This window comes from Austrofundulus limnaeus, unplaced genomic scaffold, assembly GCF_001266775.1.
Source record: "Austrofundulus limnaeus strain Quisiro unplaced genomic scaffold, Austrofundulus_limnaeus-1.0 Scaffold1824, whole genome shotgun sequence".
NCBI lineage: Eukaryota > Metazoa > Chordata > Actinopteri > Cyprinodontiformes > Rivulidae > Austrofundulus > Austrofundulus limnaeus.
The window spans coordinates 10,430-37,491 of NW_013954226.1; the positions used below are offsets into that span (position 1 = coordinate 10,430).

General features: G+C 40.3%; 1 protein-coding gene across 4 annotated transcripts in view; it reads left to right on the forward strand.

Moving 5' to 3' along the window:
- The window catches only part of LOC106536455 (protein tyrosine phosphatase domain-containing protein 1), a 28,943-nt gene extending 1,927 nt beyond the window's left edge, over positions 1-27,016 (forward strand). The window contains exons 2-10 of one of the 4 annotated variants that reach the window (XM_014033739.1): positions 7,305-7,400; positions 13,561-13,732; positions 17,114-17,194; positions 18,275-18,393; positions 20,507-20,644; positions 20,734-21,779; positions 24,248-24,433; positions 25,931-26,041; positions 26,113-27,016. In XM_014033739.1, coding sequence (XP_013889193.1) covers positions 7,313-7,400; positions 13,561-13,732; positions 17,114-17,194; positions 18,275-18,393; positions 20,507-20,644; positions 20,734-21,779; positions 24,248-24,433; positions 25,931-26,041; positions 26,113-26,214 — 2,043 coding nt within the window. In that variant the 5' untranslated portion in view covers positions 7,305-7,312 and the 3' untranslated portion in view covers positions 26,215-27,016. Of the gene's footprint in view, positions 1-7,304; positions 7,401-13,560; positions 13,733-17,113; positions 17,195-18,274; positions 18,394-20,506; positions 20,645-20,733; positions 21,780-22,952; positions 23,690-24,247; positions 24,434-25,930; positions 26,042-26,112 lie in introns of those variants that run through there. The other 3 variants (XM_014033741.1, XM_014033740.1, XM_014033742.1) reach the window with 3 other exon arrangements.
- The last annotated feature ends 46 nt before the right edge of the window (positions 27,017-27,062 follow it).

Sequence of the window (27,062 nt, forward strand, 5' to 3'; positions counted from 1 at the left end):
GAATGTCGCAGTTGCCAGGTTTATGCTTGACCATCCACTCCATGGACCAGGTAACTTTATTACTCATTGTACCCTACAGAACTTCTGGAATGAAATAAAGTCTAACCCTGGATTTACACTAGATGTGACTCCACTGTGCTGTGGTGTCCATTCATGTTTTAATAAATAGCGCTGATTAGCAGCGCGGCTACAAGCGGTAATGTTCCTAAACTTTTACAAAATTAACGAGTAGTTTGTGAACTCAAAACACAAGAAATCCTGACAAAATGAGCTGCTAGTCCACAGCTCATAGGCTGAGCTCCTCTCTGTCACTCACACACACACCCCGCAGGTCAGACAGTCCCGGTCAGGAGCATTAACCCTTTAGGGCCCAGATTATAATCGGTCTTTAAAATGTGATAAATAAATTATTCTCAGTGACTGAGAGGAAGTTTTTTGATAGTTGCATTTTGAACTGTTATCCTTTATCAGCCGGTTACATCATCAAAAAGAATTGCGCGGTTGGCCGGTAGACTACAGATCTCTATCATAGGACAAATTTATATTGTTACTACTGTATATCGTTTATATCGCGCATTCCTAGTCTGGGATGGTCAGTTGTTGTGCATTTCCTGCTCTTATCCAAAATATGGCAACGCGCTCCTCCTCCTCTGTCTCATCTCATTAATGACTAACGTGAGGGGGTGGTACCCGATGCATCCAAAACTGGACGCAGACGGCTACCTGACCAAGAATCAATATGTGACGAGTCAGGAGTGAGAATAGGTTGGCTCATCAGTAGCACCAGTATTTTGTTTGGTCAATTTTTCCACTTAACAAAATAGACCAGTAATGTCTTCACAAGTATCCACTTAAATGAAATAGTTTTTAAAGAACAACACCTCAGTTTAAATAATTAATTCAAATATTCTTTGAACTTTGTGAGTAAAACTCTTCCCGCCAGCGGTCCCTCACTAGATACTGGTTCACATTATTTCACCCACCTGGGTTGCTTGGCCAATCAGAACTACTCAGAACTTCAAGGTTCACCCCAAATTTCCAGGCAAATTGAAAATAATTATTTTCTTACAAGGGTTGTTTTCCGTTGGGTCAGTTAATGTCTCTCTGATTTTCCTCTGATATGTTTAAGGGAAATCGACAGATCTGAGGAAACAACCTAAAAGGAAAAGGTTTTTTTTAGTAGAAATGTAACTCTAACTATAAATAAAACCTTCTAGAGGAGTTCAGCTTGGACTAAAATGTTTTTCCAGCCCCACAGAGGTGTTTTGCTGACACAGAGAACACTGTCAGGCTGTTGTGAAGAATGTAATCTGCTGATTTGTTGTTGTTTGAGCAGAGTCCCTGCAGACACATTATTGTAAATTAACCATGGTGTGAGAAACACCATCTCATGGGCCATATTTCTTTATTAGCACTCAGTGGAAAAGATCTCACGTCCCACGCTCATTAGCATGAGGACAGAAAACTCTCAGCTTTCACAGCATCTCTGCCACGTCCTCCAGCTCACTGCTTCTCAGTGTCCACTGGGACGACTCCACAGCAACCAGCATTCATCCTGATCTTCATTAACAGCTGAGGGAAAATATTTATCTTCTGCTCATGCATCACATCTGTTATGCAGAACAGATTTTCTTCAGCAGCTCATTAAAGAACTTTGTAACACTGATGTCATGTGATCTGACATCAGACTGATTGAAGCAGGTTTCTCTCTGACTGTAATGTTAGAGACACATCAGCATGTATCGTATGAGCCGTTGGTGTCAGCAGAGTTTGTAAAGGGAAGTGTGGGTTGCAGCGTAAAAAGTGGAAAAACCCCACAGGCTCTAACATTACATGGTGCATTATTCATAGACTTAGGAAATGTTAGTCTGAACAGAAAGCATGATGTAATGCTCACTGACAACTTCTCACCTCTTCAATTATAACAGAATTAAAGGCCCGTGATCTTTCATGCCAGACTTTAGGCTTAGATCATATTATAATGAGAAATGACAGAGCTGTAGCTGCTTTGGCCAGATCTTTTAAATATTATACTGTCTGTGATATTGTGAGTCATGACTCTCAGCTACAGGGGTTAGCCAATGAAAGTGAAACACCTGGTTTTAGACCATAACATCCCTTTCAGACAGCTTCCTCTTGCGTCCACAGTTAATCCTGTTGGATGTGGTTGGTCCTTCTTGGTGGTATGCTGACATTACCCTGGATACTGTGGCTCTTGATACATCACAAGGACTTGCTGTTTTGGTCACAGATGCTCCAGCAAGGTGTGCACCAACAATTTGTCCTCTTTTGAACTCTGGTGTGTCACCCATAATGTTGTGTGCATTAGGGTTGGGCATAATCGTATCGTGTGCAATTAATCGTCAGAAAAACATTAATCGATTAATTTTTGGCACTTGACAATTAATACGATTAATGCCACCCGGCAGACCAACCACTTGGTGCTCCTCTGCTTCAAATCTAACAAACATTAAAAAAAAGTTGTGTAATTTATTTATCTATCAACACAATTAAAAGTTTGATGTATAGCCTTAAGTCTTTAATTTTGACACTAATTGGAACAGATTTTTACGAAGAGCCAGTTTTCTCCCTATAAAATGGTCATGTGACTAGGACATAAGAGTGTCCAGGGACTCGGGGATTATCGTCAAATTAATCGTTATCGGCTAAATACCACAATTAATCGTGATTAATTTATTTGCCAATATTGCCCAACCCTAGTGTGCATTGCAATATTTTGAGCCAAACTGTGCTCTTACCCTGCAAATTGAACCTTCACACTAAGGATGTCCCGATCCAGATTTTTTGGCTCCCGATAGAATCTGATTTTTTTAATGATTAATCTTTCTGATACCGATCCGATAGCTTTATTTTTTTATTTCTTTCCAAGTGACAAGGTTGGTAGTATTAAAGCGAGCCGTGCTGTTCCCACCACGAGAAACATCCAGTTTGCAGATTTTGCAAGATGCAGTTTCAGCATCATTGTTTTCCATTGAAAAGTGTTCCCACACTGTGGACATGGTTGCATACTTGTGTGCGTCTTGACTTCTGTTGTTGCGAAAACTGGATCGGCCCGATCACATGATTAAATCCGATTCTACACGATTTTCAAAAAATGGCCATATCTGCCACCGATACTGAGTATCTGATCAGGAAATCCCTACTTCACACTCTGCTCTTACTGGTGCAATCTGCAATTAATGAAGATTGGCCACCAGGCTGGTCCAGTTTAGTCATGAAACCTCCCACACTAAAATGACAGGTGTTTCAGTTTCATTGTCTAACCTCTGTACTACCACATCTAAAACCAAGTAACAGTTTTTATGTTGGCTGATTTTGCATTAGTTTTCTTCAGCAGTGTCTTTTTGCCTTTCCTGCTTGTACCTCATTAAGAGTGGTCTCAGGTGGTCTCTCACTATTCTCCTTCACTCAGTTTATAAGGGCGGCCTGCTCCTATGGAGGTGATTTTTTTTAATTGTTCAATCAAACAAAAAAGCAATTTCAATAAAAAATAATTCAATCAAAACGTTTTGCCAAACAGAAACTTGTTTTTCACATGTCATAAATCCTTGGTTGAATCACAACATTTTGGTTGAAACTCTGTTTTTGGTTGAACTCAAAGTTTTGAACTCAGAACATGAACATCTGGGGCTGGGCCTAAGGAGGAACTATGTAAGACACGTCCTTATTGGTTAGTGTGGACTGAAGCAATTTCCTGGTGCACCTGCTTTGAATGTTGTCAAACTAACAAATGGCTGTTATTAGGCGGTTATCAGTCCCATACATTGTGTGCAGACTGTCCCTCTTCTAATTCGTAGTAGGTTGGAAGGCACTTATCAACCCTACACGTCTGATAATATGCATGTAGGTGCAGTGGATTTGGCTCCTCCCCCAGGACATTGAGCTCATGTGGTCGGTCTGACTCGCTGTCCTTTGACTGGGGAAGGCACTCGATCTGCAGCATGGAGATCCAGGCTGTAGTCGGGGGTCGCCTCAAACATTGCTAACAGTTGCTAACGGACAGACAGCAGAGTTTTCCAGGTCTGCTCAGACATGTTTCAAACGTTAGTCAGCTGATCTCTGTGGTGCGTTAAGCATTTCCTGAAACTTTCATGTGTTTTTAGTTCGGTAGTTCTCCTACTGTAGTGTAAGCTCAATAGAGACCGGGCTTTTGCCACTCTGGGTCTTAAGTTGTGGAAGAACTTGCCTTTGAACATTAGACAGGCTGCTTTTAAATCTTCACTTAAAACCCACTTTTATTCTTTGGCTTTTGCTACATTTTTGGATGTTGTTTGTTATTGGTTTTCAGGGGTCGACACTAGAGATGGGATAAATGGCTCTTTGAAGGGATCTGGTTCTTGGGGAGTCGTTTGTTTCCTAGAGCCGTTCAACAGAGCCATTCGATTTTGAACGTGTTACATCATCACGTAGGGAAATACGTCATCACGTAGCTGTACGTAATGACGTCATCCCGTCACGTGGGTGGAACCATGTGTTTGTCAAGCGGAACGCCCCCTCCCTCTTTCATCGTGAACTTCTGTACTCCACAACTCTGCCAGTTTTTCATGAAAAAGGAAAGCGGGAGCAATTTAAGTATGAAAAAATAAAGATTTTATGAGGTGAAGTAATTTTGTAACTGATTAATTGATTGTTAGATTCAGTATTGTATTTTATACTTTCTGATCATTGCAGCTTTAAGGCCATAACAGAATAAGAGTTGGTGTGTATGTTATCATGTGTTCTTTCTTTTAATCTAAACAAAACTGAGTGACGTCATTTCTGATGTCTGATGTAAAAGGTAACACCTCCTGGGGTGTAACCAAGAAGAAAGGTACATTATAAGCTCTATTCATTATTATAGAAAAAGAAGTTGTCAGTGTTTTGCAGAGTGTCTGCTCAGAGCAGAGCTCTTGTTTGTTTTGGTTCAGCCGAAGGTCTGACTGAGGCCTGTGCTGCTGAGCGCTGAATGTACCTGATTGGAGTCAGAAGACTGAAAATAAAGTTTTAAAGAAGAAATCCAGCTGGTTCCTGTTAGTTCGGACATGCCATTTTGAACAACTCATATTTTTCCAACAGAGGAATAAAATAAATAAAACTACAAATGGTTCGTTACTGCCCGCGACTCGGCTCCTATCGTTCGTTGTAAAGAGCCGTTCAAAAGATTTGGATCGTTCGCGAACGTCCCATCTGTAGTCGACACAACCATTGTTTAGGTTGTCCGAGACAACCTATTTTCATTTTGAACAATCAGATTCCGCCTCCTGGTTGTCTGATGAACAACCAAGAAAAAAAGACCTAGAGGTTTTCCACTGCGGGTCTTCGTCATTGGTCAAAATGAAAGGGAGAAAGTTCTTGTTAAAGTCGTCTAGGGATTAAAATGGCAGTTCTTTCACCCAATAGAGAGAACCACAGTCAAATGTTTTACCCAGTCAGCAGGACGGGTCGTACTGTGACTGACAGCAGGTGTGCACAGCTACAGCCTCAGTCGGAGGGCAGATGAACTACTCCCAAGAAAGCTCTCAGCGTTTTCTGGACTATTTTCCACCAAGGATTACATATTTCATATATATTATATTTCTAAGAACACCTCACAGCATTTCCACCATAACATCATGTGTTCACGAGCACAATAAAACTGTGAGAGCTCACCTGACCGTTGTTTGTAAAGTGAGGGCTGAGAGGCAGCTTGACCACAGCTGCTGCACCTCTCCACCTGCAGCACAGCTCCTACCTGCCCGGGACTCAAGAGTCTAAACTCTTTTTATTATTTAAATATTCATGTGTTTGGAGCGATGTTTTTGTCTTACAGATATGTGCAACTGGCACGTGAACTCCTAATTCTCAAAGGAGCCGCACGTTGCGGGAGCACGCTTTAATATGAACACTGTAAAAATATGAGTGACAAAATATTTTATGCCCCTATTTCTAACAAAGATGTGTCCATGTTTGACTTGGATTTTTTTTTTTTTTTTTATAAAATCACAGAGTTCTCTGAGTCAGCTTCAGGTGCTTGTAGTTAATCATATAAATCTGCTAAATTGAAACAGCTGTTTCAATGCCTTTAAATTACACAATTATTTTAGTGGAGAAACGTGTCAGTTTGGTTTAAAAAAAGATACAGAAAGAATATGTTTTTTCTGTGCAGAGATCATCTTGTGCTATATTTTTTAAAATAAATATATCAAAGCTCCTCAGTTGAAAACACTAAAATAACAGAAAATAGCAGTTTACCTCTATTTCTTTCCCTCTTCAGTCCTAAGAACACTAAACTGTAAATTTTAATAAGGCCATGTAGACAGTATACTCCTAATTAAATGAAAATATTTGACCTGTAAGCAGAAAGCTTATGGATGTTGGGTAATCTCTAGCTGCAGAAAAGTTTTAGCAGCAATATTTTTGCTCTCTATTTCAAAGAAGAGGATGAGGAGGAGAACTAGGAAGTTCTCCTCAAGCAGCCCCTGAAACTGTCAACCTGCTGACTGAGAACATTTGTATATCGTAAACTTTGTATACAGAACTATATACTTATTAAATTACATTTTTAGTGATTCTTTTGGAGAACCAAAATGTTTTGCGGACAACCAGATTTTGTCAACAGGTTGTCTGCTGGACAACCTGAAAAAAATCCTTATGTCCACCCCTGGTTTTATTTTTTATTGCTGTGTTTGATTTTACTGTATTGTACTGTGCAGCACTTTATTCCCTTGGAGGCGTTTTAAACGACTTTATAAATAAATTGGATTGGATTAGAAGTGGTAGTTAATTGGCTTTAGCCTGTACAAAAATAACCCAAGTCAGTAATTTTTACAGACATTGAGCTGTAGGTTTGGTGTGGTAGTTGTTGAGTCATTCACAACACACACTTCAAAACATTATTTTCAAGGTTTCACCAAAACAGCTCCAGCTCCATTTTTCAACAAAAAACATCCTTAGCATAAAATTCTGAATGCTAGGAAATTTTAATAATCAGGTTTGTGTTATTTTGTTCTTGCTGTAGACTAAAGGAATAAAGTCTTAACTAAAGGGTTTGTGTTGGTTCTTCATGTGACCAGCTGCTCCACTACTACCTGCTCCTTCATGTTCTGTGGTCCACCTGACACATGAACTGCTATCATGGTGGCTCATTTTGCACATTTCCTCCCCTCCCCGGAGGTACCTTGCCAAGCAACTCCACTTCTGCTCCTGTCTCATTTGTGGTTCCACTCTGTGACTGTTTGCATCATCAGCACAACCAAAGCCTGAGCTACTAAACTGTTTGGTTGTCCTGTTCTCCATTTGCAGTAATGTTTATTTCCACTTTGCAGTCCCTGCCATGGCAGCTGGTGTCACCGTACTGACGGACCGGCCCTACACTGTCAGTGATTTCCAGACAAGAGAGATAAGTGCAGAAATGGAGACAGGTAAGTGAGCTTTATTATAAAGTAAGACAGTTGTGCCCTGCTCTGTTGTTTGTGTAGCACTGAGACTAACATCGACCAACTCACCTAATCTAGGCTGCCTTATTTGAACATAAATTTATTTATTTAAGTTTTTTATTTATTATACTGTTTACCCAATAACCCATTAATCTGAACTCAGATACATGAAGCTAAACATTTGTTATAAAATGGATGTTATATTGTTTATTTGCCTTTAATTGAAGTGTTGGTTGGTCTCTACCTTTAAGTATTTCTGCTATCTGAAAAATTAGTTTGGTATAAACACGGCCGGTTACTGGGTTCAAGTAATGTACATGGTTTTTAAAAAGTGGCACTGTCAAATCAACAAAGATTTTCCATCATACTACTGTTTAAAGGTCTTAAAAGAGATAATGGCATATATTTTCAGTCCTGCACAGTACCTGAAGGTGGAATTCTCCTAAACCTTTACTCTGTTAAAAAAAGGCATTGTTTGGATGTACATTTATTTTGGGAGATAATCGAGTCAATCATTGCTTGTCTACCAAAGGACTAATGTCCGTCTCTCTTTTTAAAGTAAAGCGTTTTTTTCTTTCTTTTTTTCTTTTTTTAATTTTACCATGAAGGTTCCAGTGAGAAAAACCTTCTTACTTTCCAGTGAGTCTTGGTCAAGATGGCCCATCAAGAGTGATGGAATACAAATCGTGTTACAAAAAGACGCCAACAAAAGACATACTGTTATATATTGAATGGCATTAAACATGGGTTAAAGCAAAATACCTGTCAAGAAACTATACTAAACAAGAGCAATTTATTCCACTATAGGATAAAATTAAGAGTAAAAATTTACAAGTTCCTTTTGTGCAGTTTTTAAAAATCCATCCAAATGTGAAGAGAGGCAAGTGTCTGAAGGCTGCTGTTGTTTTGATAATGGTATTGGTTATGATAATGGTTATGGTTATGGTGAGTGGGGTTAGGGCTGCCACGATTAATCGATTAATCGACGACTAATCGATTATTAAAATAATAGATGACTAATTTAATAATCGATTAATCGTTTTCTTTTTTTGTTGTTGTTCTTTACTTTGTTTTTCTCTCCAAACTGCTTTGACACCTTCCACTGTCACATCTACCTTTCTGTCCTTGACACACATGCACAGTAGTGGTAACTGGGGTAGGCCGTGGACGTCACAAGACATTATACAGACAGGCTCTGGTATCATGGTTACCTGACAACAGAGCTCAAAGTGTGGGATCATTTTAAGAAAATGAAAGAGAAACCTGTGCAATATCTGCAGAGCAGAACTTGTCTTCCACAACAATTATTTTTAGTTAGCATATAGCTAAAATCTAACAATGGTTATATAATAGCAGATGCATTCTGACGTGATAAGCTCTATGTTTTATATTCAATTAACGTATGATCCGATTAGTCGACTAATCGAATAAATAATCGTTGATTAATCGATTATTAAAATAATCGTTTGTGGCAGCCCTAGTGGGGATGGATAAAGAACACCTATGAGTGGGGACCACATAAGTAAGTAAGTAAAATTTTATTTATATAGCGCCTTCACAGAAATAAATTCACAAGGTGCTGTACATTCAGGGAAGGTGGGAGGGGGCAGTTAAGACAGGTCATGCAGCAAACATAGTTGCGCTACCTTTAGACAAACAAAACAACAGAACAACAGCTTGAAATACACAAAAGGAAAACTGAGTTAAAACAACCTTATAGCCTGGGAGGGGAGGGCTTAGGTCAGATAACACATAAACCTCACCCCAGTTTTACAACAACTTCACTGGCTTCCAGTCACATTCAGAATTCAATTCAAAATCCTGCTGTTCACATTCAAGGCCATCTTGCCCCTCCCTATCTGTCTGATTGATTACACATCACTACCCATTCACGCTCCCTCCATTCTTCTTCTTCCTTCCATCTCAACGTGCCTCTTGTTTTGCCTCAGCACCATGGGAAACAGAGCCTTCTCTCACTCTGCTCCCCAACTCTGGAACGCTCTTCCCCCTTACATTCGTAAAATTGACTGTCTTCTTACTTTCAAATCACAACTCAAAACTCATCTGTTCAAGTTAGCCTTCTCACTTTAATTTCTTATTTTCTTTTAATTTTTGTGTTATTTATTGCCTTTTTATTGTTAATGTTGTGTTTTTAATGTTGTAAAGTGTCCTTGGGTGTTTTGAAAGGCGCTAACAAATAAAATAGTTTTCAGTCAGTTTGAGTTCCAAAGCCGGGTCCAACACGGGTGGGTGATGGGGTAGGAGCAAATCCAGCTCTTTATTGACATTTCATCCTGGGGAAGTTAAGATAAGCACTGCCCTTAAGGCTGTGCCGCTGGGAGCCAGATAAGATAATCCAGTTGTTTTGGAACAAAGAAACCTTGAAATTCGTGCTTCTTTTGAAGTGTCTTTACTGCAAACTCTGAGGTGGCGAAAAAAGCAAATCAGCCAAATTTGGGGTCTTCCTCGCCTCTCACCGATTGAAGCTCACCCAGAATGCAGTCCATACATGCCGAAGGGTCACTCCTGAGTTGTGATCCTCATAATCACATCCAGTTTGCGAATTTTCCCCCAGCTGAGAGTCTGTGTGCTTCCAAACCGGCAGAATCCTTCAAGTGCGCCCGAACAGCTCTTTAAAAGGCCCGATCCACTGTCAGGGTCGCTTTCACTTTTCGATAAATCTAGAACCCTCCTCCGCTGATCAGCAGGAATCCAGTTATCATAAACCAATTAAATAAAGTTTAGTTGTAAGTGGGCCCATTGCTCTCCCCAAAAAGAGACTGAGCATTAACAGACCTCCGCATTCCTCAGATGAAGGACACAAAGTTAGAAACACTGTGTTTTTAACTTCTCAGGATCCTTAAAGGGGTCCCAAATGGTTATTTTTCTTTGACTGCTCAGAGATGACTATATAAAGTTTTGTGTTGATAACACCATCCCCAGCAGAACAGTGCGATGCTTCCCTAATAACAAACCCTGGATCACCAGTGAGCTAAAGGAACTGTTAAACAAGAAAAAAAGAGCCTTTATGGATTGAGACAGGGATTTATTGAGGAGTATACAGAAGCATCTCAAAGTCCAGATCAGAGACAGCAGTGAGGTTTATAGAAGGAAGCTGGAGAGTAAACTGAAAAGGAACAATATCAGAGATGTGTGGTCAGGGATGAAGAAGATCACAGGRTTCAAGCAAAAGGAGAATCAGATGGATGGAAGTCTGGACAGAGCAAATGAGCTGAACATATTCTTCAACAGGTTCAGCTCAAGAACAAGCTTATCTTCCTCCTCTCCTGCCCCCAGCCAAACAGACATCTCACCCTCCTTTGACCCACAGCTTTCCTGTCAAACCTCAGATGTTTTATCTTCAACCTCAGTCATGGGCTCATCTGCATCCACAAGTTTGTCTTCAACTAAATCAATCAGGAGATGCTGCTGCTTCCTTTGGACCCCCTCCTTCTTTTCTGTATCTAGAAGTCAGGTGAAGAGGCAGCTAGAGAGACTGAACCAGACCCTGCAGGTCCAGATGGTGTCAGCCCCAGAGTCCTGAAGMCRTGTGCAGACCAGCTCTGTGGGATTCTGCAACACCTCTTCAACCTTAGCTTGACCCAGGAGAAGGTGCCAGTGTTGRGGAYGACATCRTGTCTGGTTCCAGTACCAAAGAAAACTCACCCATCAGCCCTTAATGACTATAGACCTTGTTTCTGTTACATTTACACCATGTATCACTGTATAACCTAGAGCTGGGCGGTATGACTCAAATTTTATATCATGGTATTTTCAACAATTACACTGGTTTCACAGTATTTGACAGTATTTTTTTTTATCACAGCTCAGCTGCTAATAAAATGTAAAAACATTGTTTATTGACTTTTTTCTTTTACTGTACCTCTGTCTGTGTGGCTGTTTCCCTCCTCTTGTACGTCTTTTCTTCTTTGCCTGGTTGTAGACAGTAATCATGCATTTAGGTCCGATCGTGAAGGGTTGAGAAAAGATCATTTTCGGGCCTATCGTTGTGTGTAGATAAAACTTAAAAGGACGACTCACCTTGCACACCAGTCAACTTAGCTCTACTACAAAACTACTTCCCCCCGGGCTTTTCACAATAGAAGCATGTTAAAGTCTCCAGTCTCCATTATAACAGCGCGTTAAATCTAACCGTGCACGTGACTGAAGAGGTGTTTACTACATTCAGCGATGGTGAAAACGGGATGTTTTTTTTTTAACTTCAGTAAATATAAGCAGCTGAAACACCACCCAGCACCAGTTACTCCAATCAAGCTGCTCCAAAAATAGCATTAGCATGCTAATGCACGTAGCGGTGCTGCGAGGAAAAGTGTCCCCCGGGAAACAGTTCACGGGCGGCCGCGACAAAACTTTCTGAACGTGTTCAGGCTATTTAAACCGGTATGTCCGGTATTCAGAAAATTCATATTCATATCATAACAAAAATAAAAACTGGTTTTCTGTACAAAACAGTATACCACCCAGCACTAATATAACCTGTAATTAAACCATCTGCAGCTGTTATTGTTTCATATCTGTACATCGGTTGCAGCTGGCATTTTTTCACAGAATGCTAGGCTTTTAATTTGACTTAATTTTCCACTTGTATTGCACTATTTGTACATTGCAATAGTGTAACTTAAAATTTGTGATAACTACTAAGGAGCTTGAAATGAACAAGATATATTATGTGTGTTTAGCAAAATATTTTAATTAAAGAATGTTAAGAGCATACAGAATCTGCTTTGAATTAGGGTTAGTTATCACCTAGGACAGTGATTCCCAAACATTTCAGCTTTTGACCCACAAAACACCAGCAGCAGAGACCTGAGCCCTCAGCTGTTGTCAGTTGATAAACATTGTTTTCATGTCAAATAAACAAGAGAGTAACATTATTTACTATACTATTTTTGTCCATTTTAAGTACACTAATCTTATAATTTTGTAACAACAAAGGCAAAAAAAATGTTGTAAGTTGTCATTTTTTTGTGTAATTTTTTCAGAAAACGTTTTCAGGACCCCACCTTGATGCTTCAGGACCCCACTTTGGGTCTCGACCCCAACTTAAGGGACCACTGATCTAGGACATGGCTATTCAATATGATTCTTGATACAGTGCAGCTCAATTCCATTTCATTATTAATACATATTACTTTAATCTTATTGCTTAATGCCACTGACTCAGCTAAACCAACAAAGTATTATAAAATTATGTTACATATTTCTAACTATAAAAAAACGAACCTCTGGTTTTAAAGGACAAGGACACTTCCAGTATGCTGATGGCCATCTCTCTTAGTCATCTATCTCACTTGCAGCTTGTTTTTCCTTGCTTTGAACAGGAATCAGGCATTGTTTTACTGCCACATTAAGGGTTGGGGGTGTATCAATATTAAAAGACAAAAAATCAAAACGATATTGTTTTTTAAAAATATCAATTTTTATGCACAGCCCTTTGAATGGGATTAGTTTACACTGGTTGATGTTGAATGGGTGGGGCCGCTCCAGGTCTGCTGCTCTTTACTCGCCTGTAGTTCCAGGCTGCCTTAAATCTGTGTATCCAGTGATACCTGTATAGATTGTAGTCATGGTGACACTTCAAATGCTGCACGTGACCTGCACTGCAGTGGATGAATTTTGAATGATGATTCATTAAAAACAGAAAGGCGCCCACCACCGGGCTTTAACTCAGCCACTCTGTTAAAGGCTGTTGTCGCAAAAAGGTAAAAGAGACAAGAAGAATCAAAATTTTAAACTATTTATTACAACAGATCTAAACTGTCAAATCTGACAGTGCTCATTTGAATAAAGTTTAACACCAATAATGCCACCAATCTTGTCATAACTGGAATGTTGAATAACACATTGTTCTGTGACGTATACAGGATTAGTCTGTTACACCTAAGGAGAACATTTCAGAGAGTCTATTGGTATCTTATTAGTTAATCATAATTTTCTACAAGGTTCTGCAGTGCAGATCCTCTCTCCCACGGATGCTTCTATTAGTGTGAAATCCATGAGAACCACACCAAAAAGCACTTGTTACCTTTTGTTTTGCAGTTTGGTCCCTGCTTTACACACGAGAAAATGTCTGAACTAAAATATGTGTGAAAACCCCCCAAAAACTTCATGTTGTTTTCTTCAGCGAGTACAAGAGTCCCCACAGCCAAGTACACCAAGATGGGAGAGACTCTGAGGCACGTTATCCCCGGTCACATGCAGTGCTCCATGACCTGTGGAGGGAAGGCCTGTAAATATGAAAACCCCTCTCGCTGGAGTGATGAGGAGCAAGCCATCAAGGGACTCTATTCATCCTGGTATGTTGGAGAGTCGTGCAGTCCTGTTCAGCCTGGGCTTTCGTGTAATTCATATCAGCTGTAACATTAAAGTAAAATAATTCTCATAATATTCATAACTGCTTAAAACATGTTCCTAAAAGAGCTGAACATTTTATTTATATCCATCAATCAATTATCTTTGTTATGAATGTAAGTTGCAGGGCAGCAGCTTTAGCAGGGAGGCTCAGAAATCTCTTTCCATAGCTATCACTTCTGGAAGGATTCCAAGGCATTCCCAGACCTGCTGAAATTTATAGACTACAGTCACACTGCAGGCATATATGACACAAACCAGATTGTTTTGCCCCTTTGCAAGACAGGTCCTCTTCCTTTGTGGTACTAAATCTGATACAAATTCAATATATTTGAAAGCAACCCCACTCTGAACTGTGATGTTACATTTCATCTGGCTTTTACTTTCTTGAGGTACAGTAAAGGTAAACAGATTGATCCAAGAACAGAAGTCCAGTTTCATCTTGGTTCTTCTGAGAAATTCTGTCCATAAAATTTATGAACAGAATCACTAGCTGCGTTTCCATTGACCATGAAACTGCGCAAATTAGAATTTCGAAAATAAATTTGTTCAATGGAAACACATCAGTTTCGAAAAAATTACGTTTTTCGACAAATGTTTTTGCGCTAGAATGAGGTGGTTTTTCTATTGAATCGAAATTGGTGTTCTTCGTAAAACTGCAATGGTAACACTTTTTTCGCATCACGAGAGTCACATGATCAACAACTGGCTGTTTCTACTGGCGAAAAAGACGACGACAAAAAAGACAACAAGAAGTAGAAGTAGTAATATCACAGAAGTAGTAAAAGAAAATAGTAAACTCACTGACTACAATTTCCCAAAAACACCGCATATGTAGCCACTCCCAAGTATAAGGGGCTTGTCGCTTGAAAGCCTCTAAGACGCCGACGTCTCTTCTGAAGATGAGAACTAGTGTTGCGGTAGCAATATGCTATGTGTTTACATCCATTGCCGCCATGTTTGTAATGACTTATTGCACGAACAAATATATTCACGCGTGACTTTAATAGCATTTCTTATTTAATGGAAACACCGCAGTTGCGAAACTGTGTTTTTTGACATTAACAGAATATCGACAAAGTTATGTGCACATTTGCAATGGAAATGCAGCTTATGACAATGGGCAGCACTGGCAGAGTCCAACTCCCACCCTGAAGTGGTCTGACTAACTGCCGTCAGTGCAAACTGAAAGGCTTGTAGCAACAGACCCACAATTTCACTTACGAAGCACTCCTAACAGTGCACCTCAAGGAACGCAGTCAAATGCCTTCTCTAAGTCCACAAAACACATGTAGACTGATTTGGCAAGCTGCCATGACTCTTTGAGGACCCTTGTGAAGGTAAAAAGTTGGTCCAGTCTTCCAGGACCTGCATGGAACCTGCATTATTCCTCCTGAATCTGACGTTTGACTATCATTCTGACTCTCTTCTCCAGTAACCCTGAATAGACATCACCAGGGAGGCTAAGGAGAGTGATGCCCCTGCAATTCAAACACACCCTCTGATCCCTCTTTTTGAAGAAAAAAACACGATCTCAGTCTGCCAATCCAGTGGCACTGCCCTCGGCGTCTATGATGTTGCAAAGGCGTGTCAAACAAGGACAGCCCTACAACATCCAGAGCTTTAAGGAAATCAGGATGGCTTTCAATTTATTCATCTGCCTGGTGGTTTGCTATAATATTTTCAGTGCTGATTGAGAGTTTCTATTCAAAGCTTGACCAAACTTGTTCCATATCAGAGCTTTTGCCTCCGTAACAGCCAGAGTTGAGCCCCCCGGTACAGCAATACTCCTCAGCTGTCTCTGAAGTCCTACCAGCCAGCAAAGATAGGACTCTTTCTTTGGCTTGACAGATTCCCTCACTTGGGGTATCCAACGCCAGTTTTGAAGATGGCCACTGTGAGTGGTACCAGTAACTTTTCAGTCACAGCTCAAGGCTGCCGACTCGACAGTGAAAGAATGGAAAATGGCCTTCTCAGACTCTGTGTCCCCTGCCTTTGTTGGGATGAGGTTAAAGTTCTCTTAGATGTGTGGGTTGAAAATCCTTTTAATGGGTTCTTGCACCAGAAGTTCCCAGCAAACCTTCACTGTACATTAGGGTCTACCGAGTCTGCCCAGCATCTTCCCTTGTCATCTGATCCAACTCAGGATCCAATTTTTTTCTACCTAGATTACTGAGATGCATCAGGAAAAAAATTGTCTTTAGAGCAATCACGATAATCTGGATGTCCTTAAGATTGTCGGCAGGGCAAAAATTGGGCCAGAATTTGGCACGATTATCCTGCCGTGTGATGCAGGCCTTGCAGATGGTGATCAGTTGACAGCTCAGCTCCTCTCTTATAGCTGCAGATCAGATGACGTGACTACAAAGTCAGTCATAAATCTATGACCTAGGATGTTATGTTGTCATGTGCACTTATGAACGTACTTATGTTCAAACATGGTGAATGTGATGGACAAACTTGTTAGGACTGAAGTCCAGCAACAGAACACCACTTGGGCGGCACAACGGCTCAGTGGTTAGCACCGATGTCTCACAGCAAGAAGGTCCAGGGTTCGATCCCCGGTTCGGACCTGGGGTCTTTCTGTGTGGAGTTTGCATGTTCTCCTCATGCTTGTGTGGGTTTTCTCCGGGTACTCCGTTTTCCCCCACCACCAAAAACATGTACAATAAGTTGCCTTCAGGCCCAGGCTTCCCTTGAAATAAAGATCTGAGATCCCAACGGGACTTGCCTGGTTAAATAACGGTAAATAAAATAAAAAAAATCAGAGAGACCATTCATCCCAATCATGCCCTTACGGTTCACACTGTTGCTACCCATGTGGAAGTTGAAGTCCCCCAGCAAAATAAAGAACTTTCCCTAAGGACTCCAAGAAGGCTGAAGCACACAGGTTTTATGATTTATGACAATAATCTGTAGAAGTACAGTTGAAAACACAAGTTTACATGCACTGTATGACATGCGTTTTTTTCACACAGTCTAACATGAAATCAGAATAAACCTTTCTCATTTTAGGCCCGTTAGAATTACCAACAATTTTCTATTTGCTAAATGCCAGAATGAGAGAAATTCTAAGGAAATTTTTATTACTTGTATATGTCTTTTTATATGGTGTATGTAAACTTATGGTTTCAACTGTAGATTGCAAAAAAACATGTAGAAATGTAAAAAAAAACATGACTAATTTTGTTTTTCAAAACTGGTTACCTGAACTGGTCACTTTTTGGTATATGTGCTTTAGTGAGTTTAAAGGTTTTGTTTCAGTTTTTAAGCGTGAAAAACTGATTATACCACACCTTTTTATTTGTGCTATTTTTGGTTTACAGGATTACTGACAATTTGCTGGCTATGGCAAGGCCTTCCACTGAAATCATAGAGAAATATAATATAATCCAACAGTTTCAAAGGTACGGCTTTTTTATGACTTGTTTTTTACTATGATGTTGTGTTTTTATGTCATAAAACCTTGTTAAATGTATTTTTGATAGTTTGTGTTCTATAACAGAATTTATAACAAGGGCTATTCTACATTGCTCAGTGGACCACAGTTACTGAAAGCCAGCAGATCGTGGCCAGACGTCCAACAGTTAAATAAATACAGTCTACTTTTACTTAAAGAAAACCTGTCTGTAACTTTTTGAGTAATGTCTTGTACAGATGGACAGACAGACAAGCAAACAAACAACTTCCATAGTAAAGGTACTAAAATTTAACAGGTGTGTAAGTCAGGATTTTCTGTCTGGACAAAAATTTTCCTCAAGTTGAAAATGTTTTTTTTTTATGGAGAATTTTGGGTAAATATCACTGTGTGTGAAATGAAGTTGTACAAAGAAGAGAACCACATAACTAGTATAAATCCAAACAATTAAATGTTCCTGTTATTTTGGTTCCAAGTAGGGCTGCACGATATGGCCCAAAAAAATTTCACAGATTTTTTTCATCCCAAATTTGATTTTCGATTTTAATCGATTTTGCTTCTCACTTAACGGAGTGCCTCTGTTTCAGGTGTCAAAACAAATTTGTTGTACTCCTGCTTTTTGTAGCAAGAGCCTTTAAACAGATTTAGCTGTTTGTTGCTCCAAGTCTGAGGTTGTGATACCTAACCAGTTCCAGATAACTGAAGAACCAGTGCCTTTTTTGAGAAGTAGATCCTCTTTGCTAGCTGCCATATTGTCATGTCGTGTACCAAGAGTCTTGAGGGACAGGTGGGATAACTTCTGAACTACAGAAGCACAAAAGAGTGCAGTGGTGGGGAAAAAAAATCTTGATTTTCCCAAAATCAAATCTTTATAAATGGCAAATTCGAATTAATTGATTAAATCAATTTATTGCCCAACCCTAGTTGCAAGCTTCCAAGAAGCTGCAGAGGCCCTGACAAACCACGTGGCCCCAGAGCCGCAGGTTGTAGACCCCTATTTCACAGTGTAGTTCTGTTTTAGTGTGCAACATTTGGATGGTTTTAACTTGCTGGGCCCGGCTCTTCTCAGGTGTTCTTTGAAGACTGTCATCAACCTGCAGCGACCCGGTGAACATGCCAGCTGTGGAAAACCACTGGAGCAGGAAAGTGGTTTCACTTATCGACCCGAGACTTTCATGGAGGCGGGCAGTAAGTGTCCCCGCCCACCTGCTGTTGCATTCTGTTCTTGTGTAGCCCTGCTCTGACTAAAAGAGGAGTTAAGTGATGGATGTTGTCTGTTCTGTGGAGAGTCTGGAAATCAGTGTTCATAAACATAAATAACTTCAAAGTTTAAGGATTTTTATTTTTCTGCATTGGTAGAAATTTTGCTAAGTTTAAAAAGACACATTTCAAGCAGATTTCTGTTTTTTTAATAGAATAATCTTAGCCTTAATATGAAAATTAATAAATGATTTTTGGCTGTGAAAATATTTTATTCAGATTAAACTAAGAACCGAAACATTCACTGTTTGATGGAGCAGTTTCTCCTATTTGTAATGAGTTATCTGATGACAATCTGTGATTATATGTTAGTGTAGACCAGGGGTCTCCAACCAGTAGCTCCTGAGCTCATTTACAGTAGCTCTTCATTGCTTATGAATAATTAAGAGAAACAAAATTTTAATTTGTCACTGGCCAAACAAACTTTCATTTATGTCCTGATGCATCTCAGTAATCCAGGTAAAAAAAAATATCAAAAAGAAAAAATAAGTAGGTCCTCTGGATGGGTTCATCTTTAACACATTGTGACAAAGATTAGTTCACCCCAAAGATCCAGTTCCCCGACAAAAACAGAGTAATATAGTATATGCTGTTAAGTATCAGGAGGACTGTGATCAGTTATACATTGGGGAAACAAAACACTGTTCAAAAGAATGAGCCAGCACAGACGAGCTACGTCGTCTGGTCAGGACTCTGCAGTTTACACTCATCTACAGGCCAGGACTCTGCAGTTTACACTCATCTACAGGCCAGCGGTCACTGTTTCAGGGATGAAGATGTTCTCATCCTTGATAGAGAGYAACGTTGGTTTGAGAGAGGAGTAAAGGAAGCCGTCTTTGTGAAGAAAAACCATCCACCAAAAATATTCTCTACGACCTGACCTGAGAAACATCACCTCTCTTCCTGTGTTCAAGACTGCTTTGAAAACACACCTCTTTAGATTAGCATATCCATCTTAACTTCATTTGTAATCCATGCTCTATAACTCATGCCAGCTTGTCTCTGTAATTTCACACATTCTTCTACGATGTGCCTACTGCTGTAAGTGTCCTTGGGTGTCCTGAAAGGTGCTTTTCAAATAAAATTATTATTATTATTATTATATTATTATTATTATTATTACTACCATTAAACAGAGGTGGAGGCCTTCGTGTCCAGTTGTCCTCCTCCTACAACGCTGTTATTGCAAGTATGACTCAGCCCCCTGTGAGAATCAGGGCCCCAACGATAACCAACACAATGAGGGGAAAAAAAGACAAAAACAAGGGGACGCTGAGCCCCGCCTGCATTCACTACATACACATGACACGGCACCTAAGAACCACAGCATCCAAACCAATAAGTCAGGTGATGGGGCACATGACACTCTACAAACAACAGAGCTAATCAAGCCTATTGTTAGTCGATGGCTCTCTTTTGCACGTGACTAACCTGTTTGTCCATGTGGAGGCAGTGCTTATAAGGCTGAGTTCACCTGAAACTCATCAGACTGAAGAAGTGTCCTGGAGGAGAGACGAAACGTTTCACTAAAGAAGAACCCATCCAGAGGAACTACTTATTTTTTCTTTTTGAAACTTTCATTTAATTCCAGTCAAGCTAGCTGTAATCCAGTTATATTTCAGCTGAACTCTATTTTTGGAGAAATTAAATCAGGCAGATTTATGAAGTCAACATCTGGATTGATGGATTGTTGTTTGGGTCTTGTTTTGCACTTTGCACAGATACTATTTAAATATTTTTGTTTAACATCTTAATGAATATCTTGAAGTTATGAATAGGAAAATGGTGAATACAAACTTTAAAGCTCAAAAGTGACTAGAATTTTTTTAAATTAGTTGTATACTCATGGTCAGATTTTATATTGTTAAATGTTGATACATGTCTGTGCTGATGGAAACAGTTATGGTTCTGGTTTGGCATTGCACATGTTTATAAATTAAATCCTCATTTTGCATTTACTTGGGTTATATTAACATTTGTTTGATGAGCTGAAACATTTAAGTTGGAGATAATGACCAGTGCTTAATTTTACTGTTTTCAGTCTATTACTATAACTTTGGATGGAAAGACTATGGTGTAGCATCTCTAACCACAATTCTTGATATGGTGAAAGTCATGTCGTTTGCTGTTCAGGAAGGGAAAATGGCGGTCCACTGCCACGCTGGTCTTGGAAGGACAGGTTTGTAATGCCATCTGTTTAGAATTGATTAAATCCTTTGTTTGTATTTAAAAAATGTGAGTTTTGTGTTTGTATTTATCTTTATTTAGGTGTGCTACTGGCCTGTTACCTGGTCTTCACCACTCGGATGAATGCTGACCAAGCTATTCTGTTTGTACGAGCAAAGAGACCCAACTCCATCCAGACAAGAGGGCAGCTTCTGTGTGTCAGAGAGTTCGCCCAGTTTCTGGTTCCTCTGAGAAGTATTTTTTCATGTGCAGAACCCAAAACAAGCGCAGTCAACTTGTCCCAGTACCTCATCAGGCAGCGTCACCTGCTGCATGGCTACGAGGCTCGGCAGATGAAAAATGTGCCAAAGATAGTCCAGCTGGTGTGCAGGCTCCTCCTCAACATTGCAGCCAACAGACAGGTGATGGTGAAGGAACAGTGGCTGGAGATTCCTGACCTGACAGCTGAGGTGGAGAAAACTGTGTCCCAGCAGGCTCTTCAACAACTTGGCAAAGAAATGATTGGAAAAGGGATCCCTGTACTACCTTCTTCACTGCATACGCTCAGTCCACCACCGCTTCATTGGGATCAACCTCTCGCTAGTGACAATGAGCTCGACCCTCTGTGGAGGCAGCAGAATCTAGAAAGTTCTCACAGATCTTCTCTGTCCAACAGCAGGAGCCTCAGTGACTCTCTGCTTCACAAGTATGGACAAGTGCAGCACCAAGACACAAATCTAAAGAACAGATTTTTGTCCCACAGCAACCTTGCAGCCTGCAACTCTTCCAGTTGGTGGTATCTTTGTCCACAAGATGTCCTGAGCAGTATTCAAGATCTAAAGACAGAAGCAAATCCAGGCACCAGGCACATCATTTACCAAAAATCACTACAAAAGCGGCAACACAGCCTGACTTTGGAGCTATTTGAGCATGGAAGGAAAGCCCTTTGTAATGCACCACCTTCTATTCTGCTGAAGAACAGTGAGACGTCTGTGAACAGAGGACCAGACAGAGGACTGGCTGCAGAGCTGCCTTGTGCTGCTCTTCACTCCGAGCTCTCCTCAGAAAGCAGACGGGTGCTGGTGGCTAGAGCTCTGGCCTTGGACCTGAAGGACATGGCGCTCTCCTCTAAAGTCTCCTGGTGGCAGGTATTCTCTTTGATTTATTTAACCTTTTTTTAACCAGGTAGATCTCATTGAGATTAAAAATCTCTTTTTCAAGAGATACCTGGCCAAGAGTGGCAGCAGCAAACAGACATTACATAAACCAAAACTACAGATGTTTGCTGCTGCCACTCTTGGCCAGCAGCAGCAAACAGACATAATCCAAAACTACAGATGTTAAATTACCGTCAAATACTTCATGATAGATAAAAGAAAAACAAGAAACACCCATAAAAGATAAGATAGGACTCAAGTAGAGAACAAAATCAGCTAAAACATTTACAAACAAATATTTAATGTACAAAGTGTTTAAGATTGGCCCTAAAAACATTAAGAGACCAATTTCTTCAAATCTTTCTGCAGTAGATTCTAGTCTGAGGGAGCAGCAACTTTTACTGTCATCAGTGCAAACCTTAGGTATAGTTTAAGAGGAACTTAACCCAAAATTTACTTATTTTAGCTGATAAACTGTCTAGAATGTGTCTAAAATGTTATATAGTACTGTTTCTGTGCTAATTTTGATGTTTTTGTGCGTATTTGTTCAAATCTGTAATATTTTATCTAAAAACGTCTTTGCTGCTCATATGGGTAGAGCAGCGGTACTGCAGGCTAATTTGCATATTGGTTAACGGCTCTCCGCTGTGACGTGTCTTCTCCACGGTTTCGTCACAGCGGCTGTGTTCTGGTATAAAAGCCTCTSTCTAAGACACGCCCCTGCAGCAGTCAAGGGTTGGAACAGCTAGCATAGCATGATCATCTGTTACAGCTTATCGTAAAACTGTTGGCTGGTGCAGTGTAGGTCAGACTCATCTACAGCCCTGCCAAATTTCATGTTGATCGGTGCAGCCGTTTTTGTGGTACGGTTGACCAAAAATCACTGAAAAAAAACAGTATGAAAACAATATGACTCCAGCTTACGCTTCGCGTGCGGGGGTCGTAATAAAACTACTCATATTACGATGTGTAATGGGGTTATTCTTGTACCTCCATGCCACAGCGGCTGAATTCTTAACACCAGTGAAGAGGTGCTCATTTTGTTTTCTTATTATGACCCCCGCACATGAAGCGTAAGCGGGAGTCATACCATTATATCTGTGTATAAAGTGTGCTTTCACTGTTATGCAGATGACTTACAAATCTACTTGTCTCTCAAACTAGGCATGACTAACGTGTTTCTCTCTTTTTTTGGACTGCATAATGGCTGGTACACAGTGGCTAAGTAAAAACTTTCTGTTTTTAAATCATAAAAAGTCTGAATGTATTTTATTTGGTGACTTTCCACTACAGATGTCAGTGCCCTGCATTTTAAGCTAAATGCAACTGTTAGAAACCTAGGGGTACTATTTGATCAGGAGCTTAAATTTAATTTTTTGCAAATTTTTAACGTGTTATTCCAGTGTGAGTAACACAACACAACACAACACCTGGTCACAGTTTTTCAGCATGTTTGACCTTATATTACGTGCAATAATGTCTTGTCAGGAGAATCATGGTAGTATATAGAGTAGTGAGACGATGCAATAAAAGGTGGAGAGATGGAGGAAGCTCAGGTGATGCCTTAAATTAGTTTAGTGAAATTTGTAAAAATCATTGACAAAGTGAAGATTCAACACAATCTGCTGGCTTTAGTTTTATTGTTTTTTTGTGTACAGAGAGTCGAGACGACATTTATCGTGACTTCGCACTACATAATCGAATTGAACTGAACTAAACTAAACTGAACTGAACTGAACTGAACTGAATTGAACGACACCAGTGGAGGTATGAAAATGTCTAGTAGAGTTTGCAGTGAGGTTTTTATTTCCATTGTTAAATGGCATTTTTGAGAGTCGAGGCAGATGGTCTCCTGTCCTGAGCCTGGTTCTGCTGGAGGTTTCTTCCTGATTAGCAGGGAGTTTTTCCTCTCCACCGTTTGCTCAGGATGGGAGACTGTGATGAAGTGATTCAACACAATCTGCTGGTTTCTTCTTTACATTATTTTTTATGCACAGTGCCCTGAGACAACGTATGTTGTGACTTAGCGTTATATAAATAAATTAAATTGAATTGAATTGAATTGAATTGAATTGAATTGAAAAAAATCCTTAGCAAAAGGAGGTGGTGAGGAATTGGTGCCAGTTTTAAAGGGGCAATATTATGTGTTTCTCAGACATATATTTATATTCTGTACCATAATAAAGTAACTATGTCACCTTCCGTTGTTATTCAAATGTTTATATGTTTAAATAGAAAATAAACTTGACTTCACATCATTTCCGTTTCTAAACACCTTGAAATTGGCCTCTCTCTGTTTAAGAACCTCCTTCCGATTACAGATACTACATTTTGCATTTTGATCTTTTATCTCCTGTTTTCTAGAAGTCCCAGTTAAAAACCCCACTTTGAACTGGCCCCAATAAGTCCTTGTTTGAGTTTGGTGAAATTCATTTGTCAGTCTTTGTTGTGATTTGCAGACAGAGCTGAACTCCAGAGAGGGAACGTGGGAGAGGCTGTGCACTGAGAAAGACCCTCAGGTTCTCTCCTGTCTCATGTGGTCATGGCTGGAGCAGCTCAAAGATCCAATCATCACTCAGGAGGACGTAAAGATTCTCAGTGAGAAGAATATAAACCTACAGAATGTTATCAACTCGCTGGACAAGGTAAATATTTTGATAGCAACATTGAAAACAAAATGTGTGAAACTGCTCTTTAACTCCTTTATCATCTTAGTGTTGGCAATATTTTATTTACAATAAAGGTTTTGTCCACAACACTTTACATGTGTTCTAATTATGTAGTTTGTTTAAATTACCTGCAATTTCCATATTCCTATTGAAAGTTTCCAATTTGAAATATTTCCAAAATTCCCCAGCCTAACTGCTCGTGGAAGATTTCCACCCCCAGGACTGCGTAGGCTGTGGCCTACGTGGGCAGCAGTCTAGGTAGGCTACAGCCCCTGAATTGAGACACAGACTTCTTCTGTCAGCTGCCGTAATGCCCCCGCCCCAGCTGACCATGGAGGAAATCACAGGTCATGTTGGGTTTCAGAGAGAGAGGAATGACTTCCCCAATAACAGGAGAATGCCCACAGCAGGTAGAATGTCTGCATGTTAACAGCCAACAGGAGCCATGGTTCTGTTAACACCATGATGCTGCAGCTCCAGTACTCCCTCTGGTGTTAGACCAGCAGCAATAACTCCTCCAGCTTGTTGGGAAGTGAGCCACTGCTCTCCATGATGATCGAGGGGAGAGCGGGTCTGAATCTCTTGTTCCAGGTGTGACACCGGGCTCCAATGTAGGTCCCCCTTCTTCTACTCCTTAGATCAACGTGGACACTGGTTTGAGTCCAGGTCAGCAACACGTCGCTGTGAAGTACTTACAGCTGTTCCCTGCTGTAAACAACAGGGCTATGAGTAGGATCCACACAGTGTCAAAAATAGGTGTGTGGCTCAGTAGTGCCTTGAATGAGTGAATGTACAGTGGTTAGACAATAAAACTGAAACACCTGTCATTTTAGTTTGGGAGGTTTCATGGCTAAATTGGACCAGCCTGGTGGTCAGTCTTCATTAATTGCACATTGCACCAGTAAGACCAGAGTGTGAAGGTTCAATTAGCAGGGTAAGAGCACAGTTTGGCTCAAAATATTGCAATGCATACAACATTATGGGTGACATACCAGAGTTCAAAAGGGGACAAATTGTTGGTGCACGTCTTGTTGGAGCATCTGTGACCAAGACAGCAAGTCTTTGTGATGTATCAAGAGCCACAGTATCCAGGGTAATGTCAGCATACCACCAAGAAGGATGAACCACATCCAACAGGATTAACTGTGGACGCAAGAGGAAGCTGTCTGAAAGGGATGTTATGGTCTGAAACCAGGTGTTTCACTTTCATTGTCTAACCCCTGTATACACAAGGTGAGTCAAAAGTCACAGGACACCCTTTGGTTTTGATATAATATGGCAGCTTTCAAGATGGCAGCCATGTTCTGGTCATAGCTTGAAAGATGGCATTACTTGCTGGAGTGTTCTGATGTTTAATCTCCCCTTTTCTTTCTGAAATAAAAGAGGGTGCTGCAACTTTAAATCCTTTTTTGTATTTAGGCAAGCCTAAAAATACTCCTCTGATCATACATCCTGTCTCCTACCACCCGCCAGGGCCCTGGTCTCACTTTGTTGTGTGTCCTTGACTGTGCTGCTCGTCTCCTGCCTGCGCCTGAAGAAGTTGTGACAATGTTTCTTAACCAAACGATCAAAGTATTCACCAAGGTAAAGGACAGCTCTGTGTATCCTGACTGCATGAATGTTTGGGAACTGAAATGTTTGTTTTTGCTCTGCAGACTGATCCAGCCTCAGACAAGAATGAGTCTTTGTACAGAACATTGAAATCAGTCCTGGCTCCTCTTCTTCAGGAGCTGCGGGACAAAGCTGAAGAGTCCTGATCAGTCTGGACACCGTCCCAAACAGGGTTTACTGTCCTTGTTGACACAATACTGGATCCAAAGCCAGTTCTTTGAACCAAATCCTACTGAGATCTGCCAATCTGTGTTCTTTAAGCAGTTTGATGTCATTAAAAGGTTTAAGGTTCTGTTTTCATTTTGCCATTTTTGATTTAACGTGCCACTGCTTAGTTTGAAACACATCTGTTATCTGTTCTAGTCAAATGTTTTTGTGGCTTGTGTTATTTAACTCTTAAGGTAGTATTTCACTGGGCTCTGACTGTTAGTGACTAGTTGACTCATAATTGCAGGAAAAGTGGCAAATTTTTCTGTTGCTTTCTCACTGATTTCTGTTTGTGACAAATGAGCCGTGTGGTCATGTGTTGAGTAGAGTTGTTGAAAATCAAGGCCTGTTTTCATGTGAATGGCATGTAAACCTGTGTTTTAGGCTGTGCACATTGTTTTGTTGTCCACTTCCAACCATATTGTATCTACTTCAGCATGCTACGGTGGGAAAAAAAGTATTTATTCAGCCGCCAATTGTTCAAGTTTTCGCACTTAAAAAGATGAGAGAGGCCTGTAACTGACATCATAGTTAGACCTCAACTATGAGAGAAAAAATCATGTTTCCTGACTCACTGATAGCAAATCATGTGTTGCATCATGCTTACGATGCCTAGAAAAAAATCACACACTCCGATCGGCACAGCCTTCCTGCAGGGGGCGTTACCTGTATTAATGGCACCTGTTTGAACTTATCAGTATAAAAGACACCTGTTCACAGCCTCAAACAGTCACACTCCAAACTCCACTATGGTGAAGACGAAAGAGCTGTCGGAGGACACCAGAAA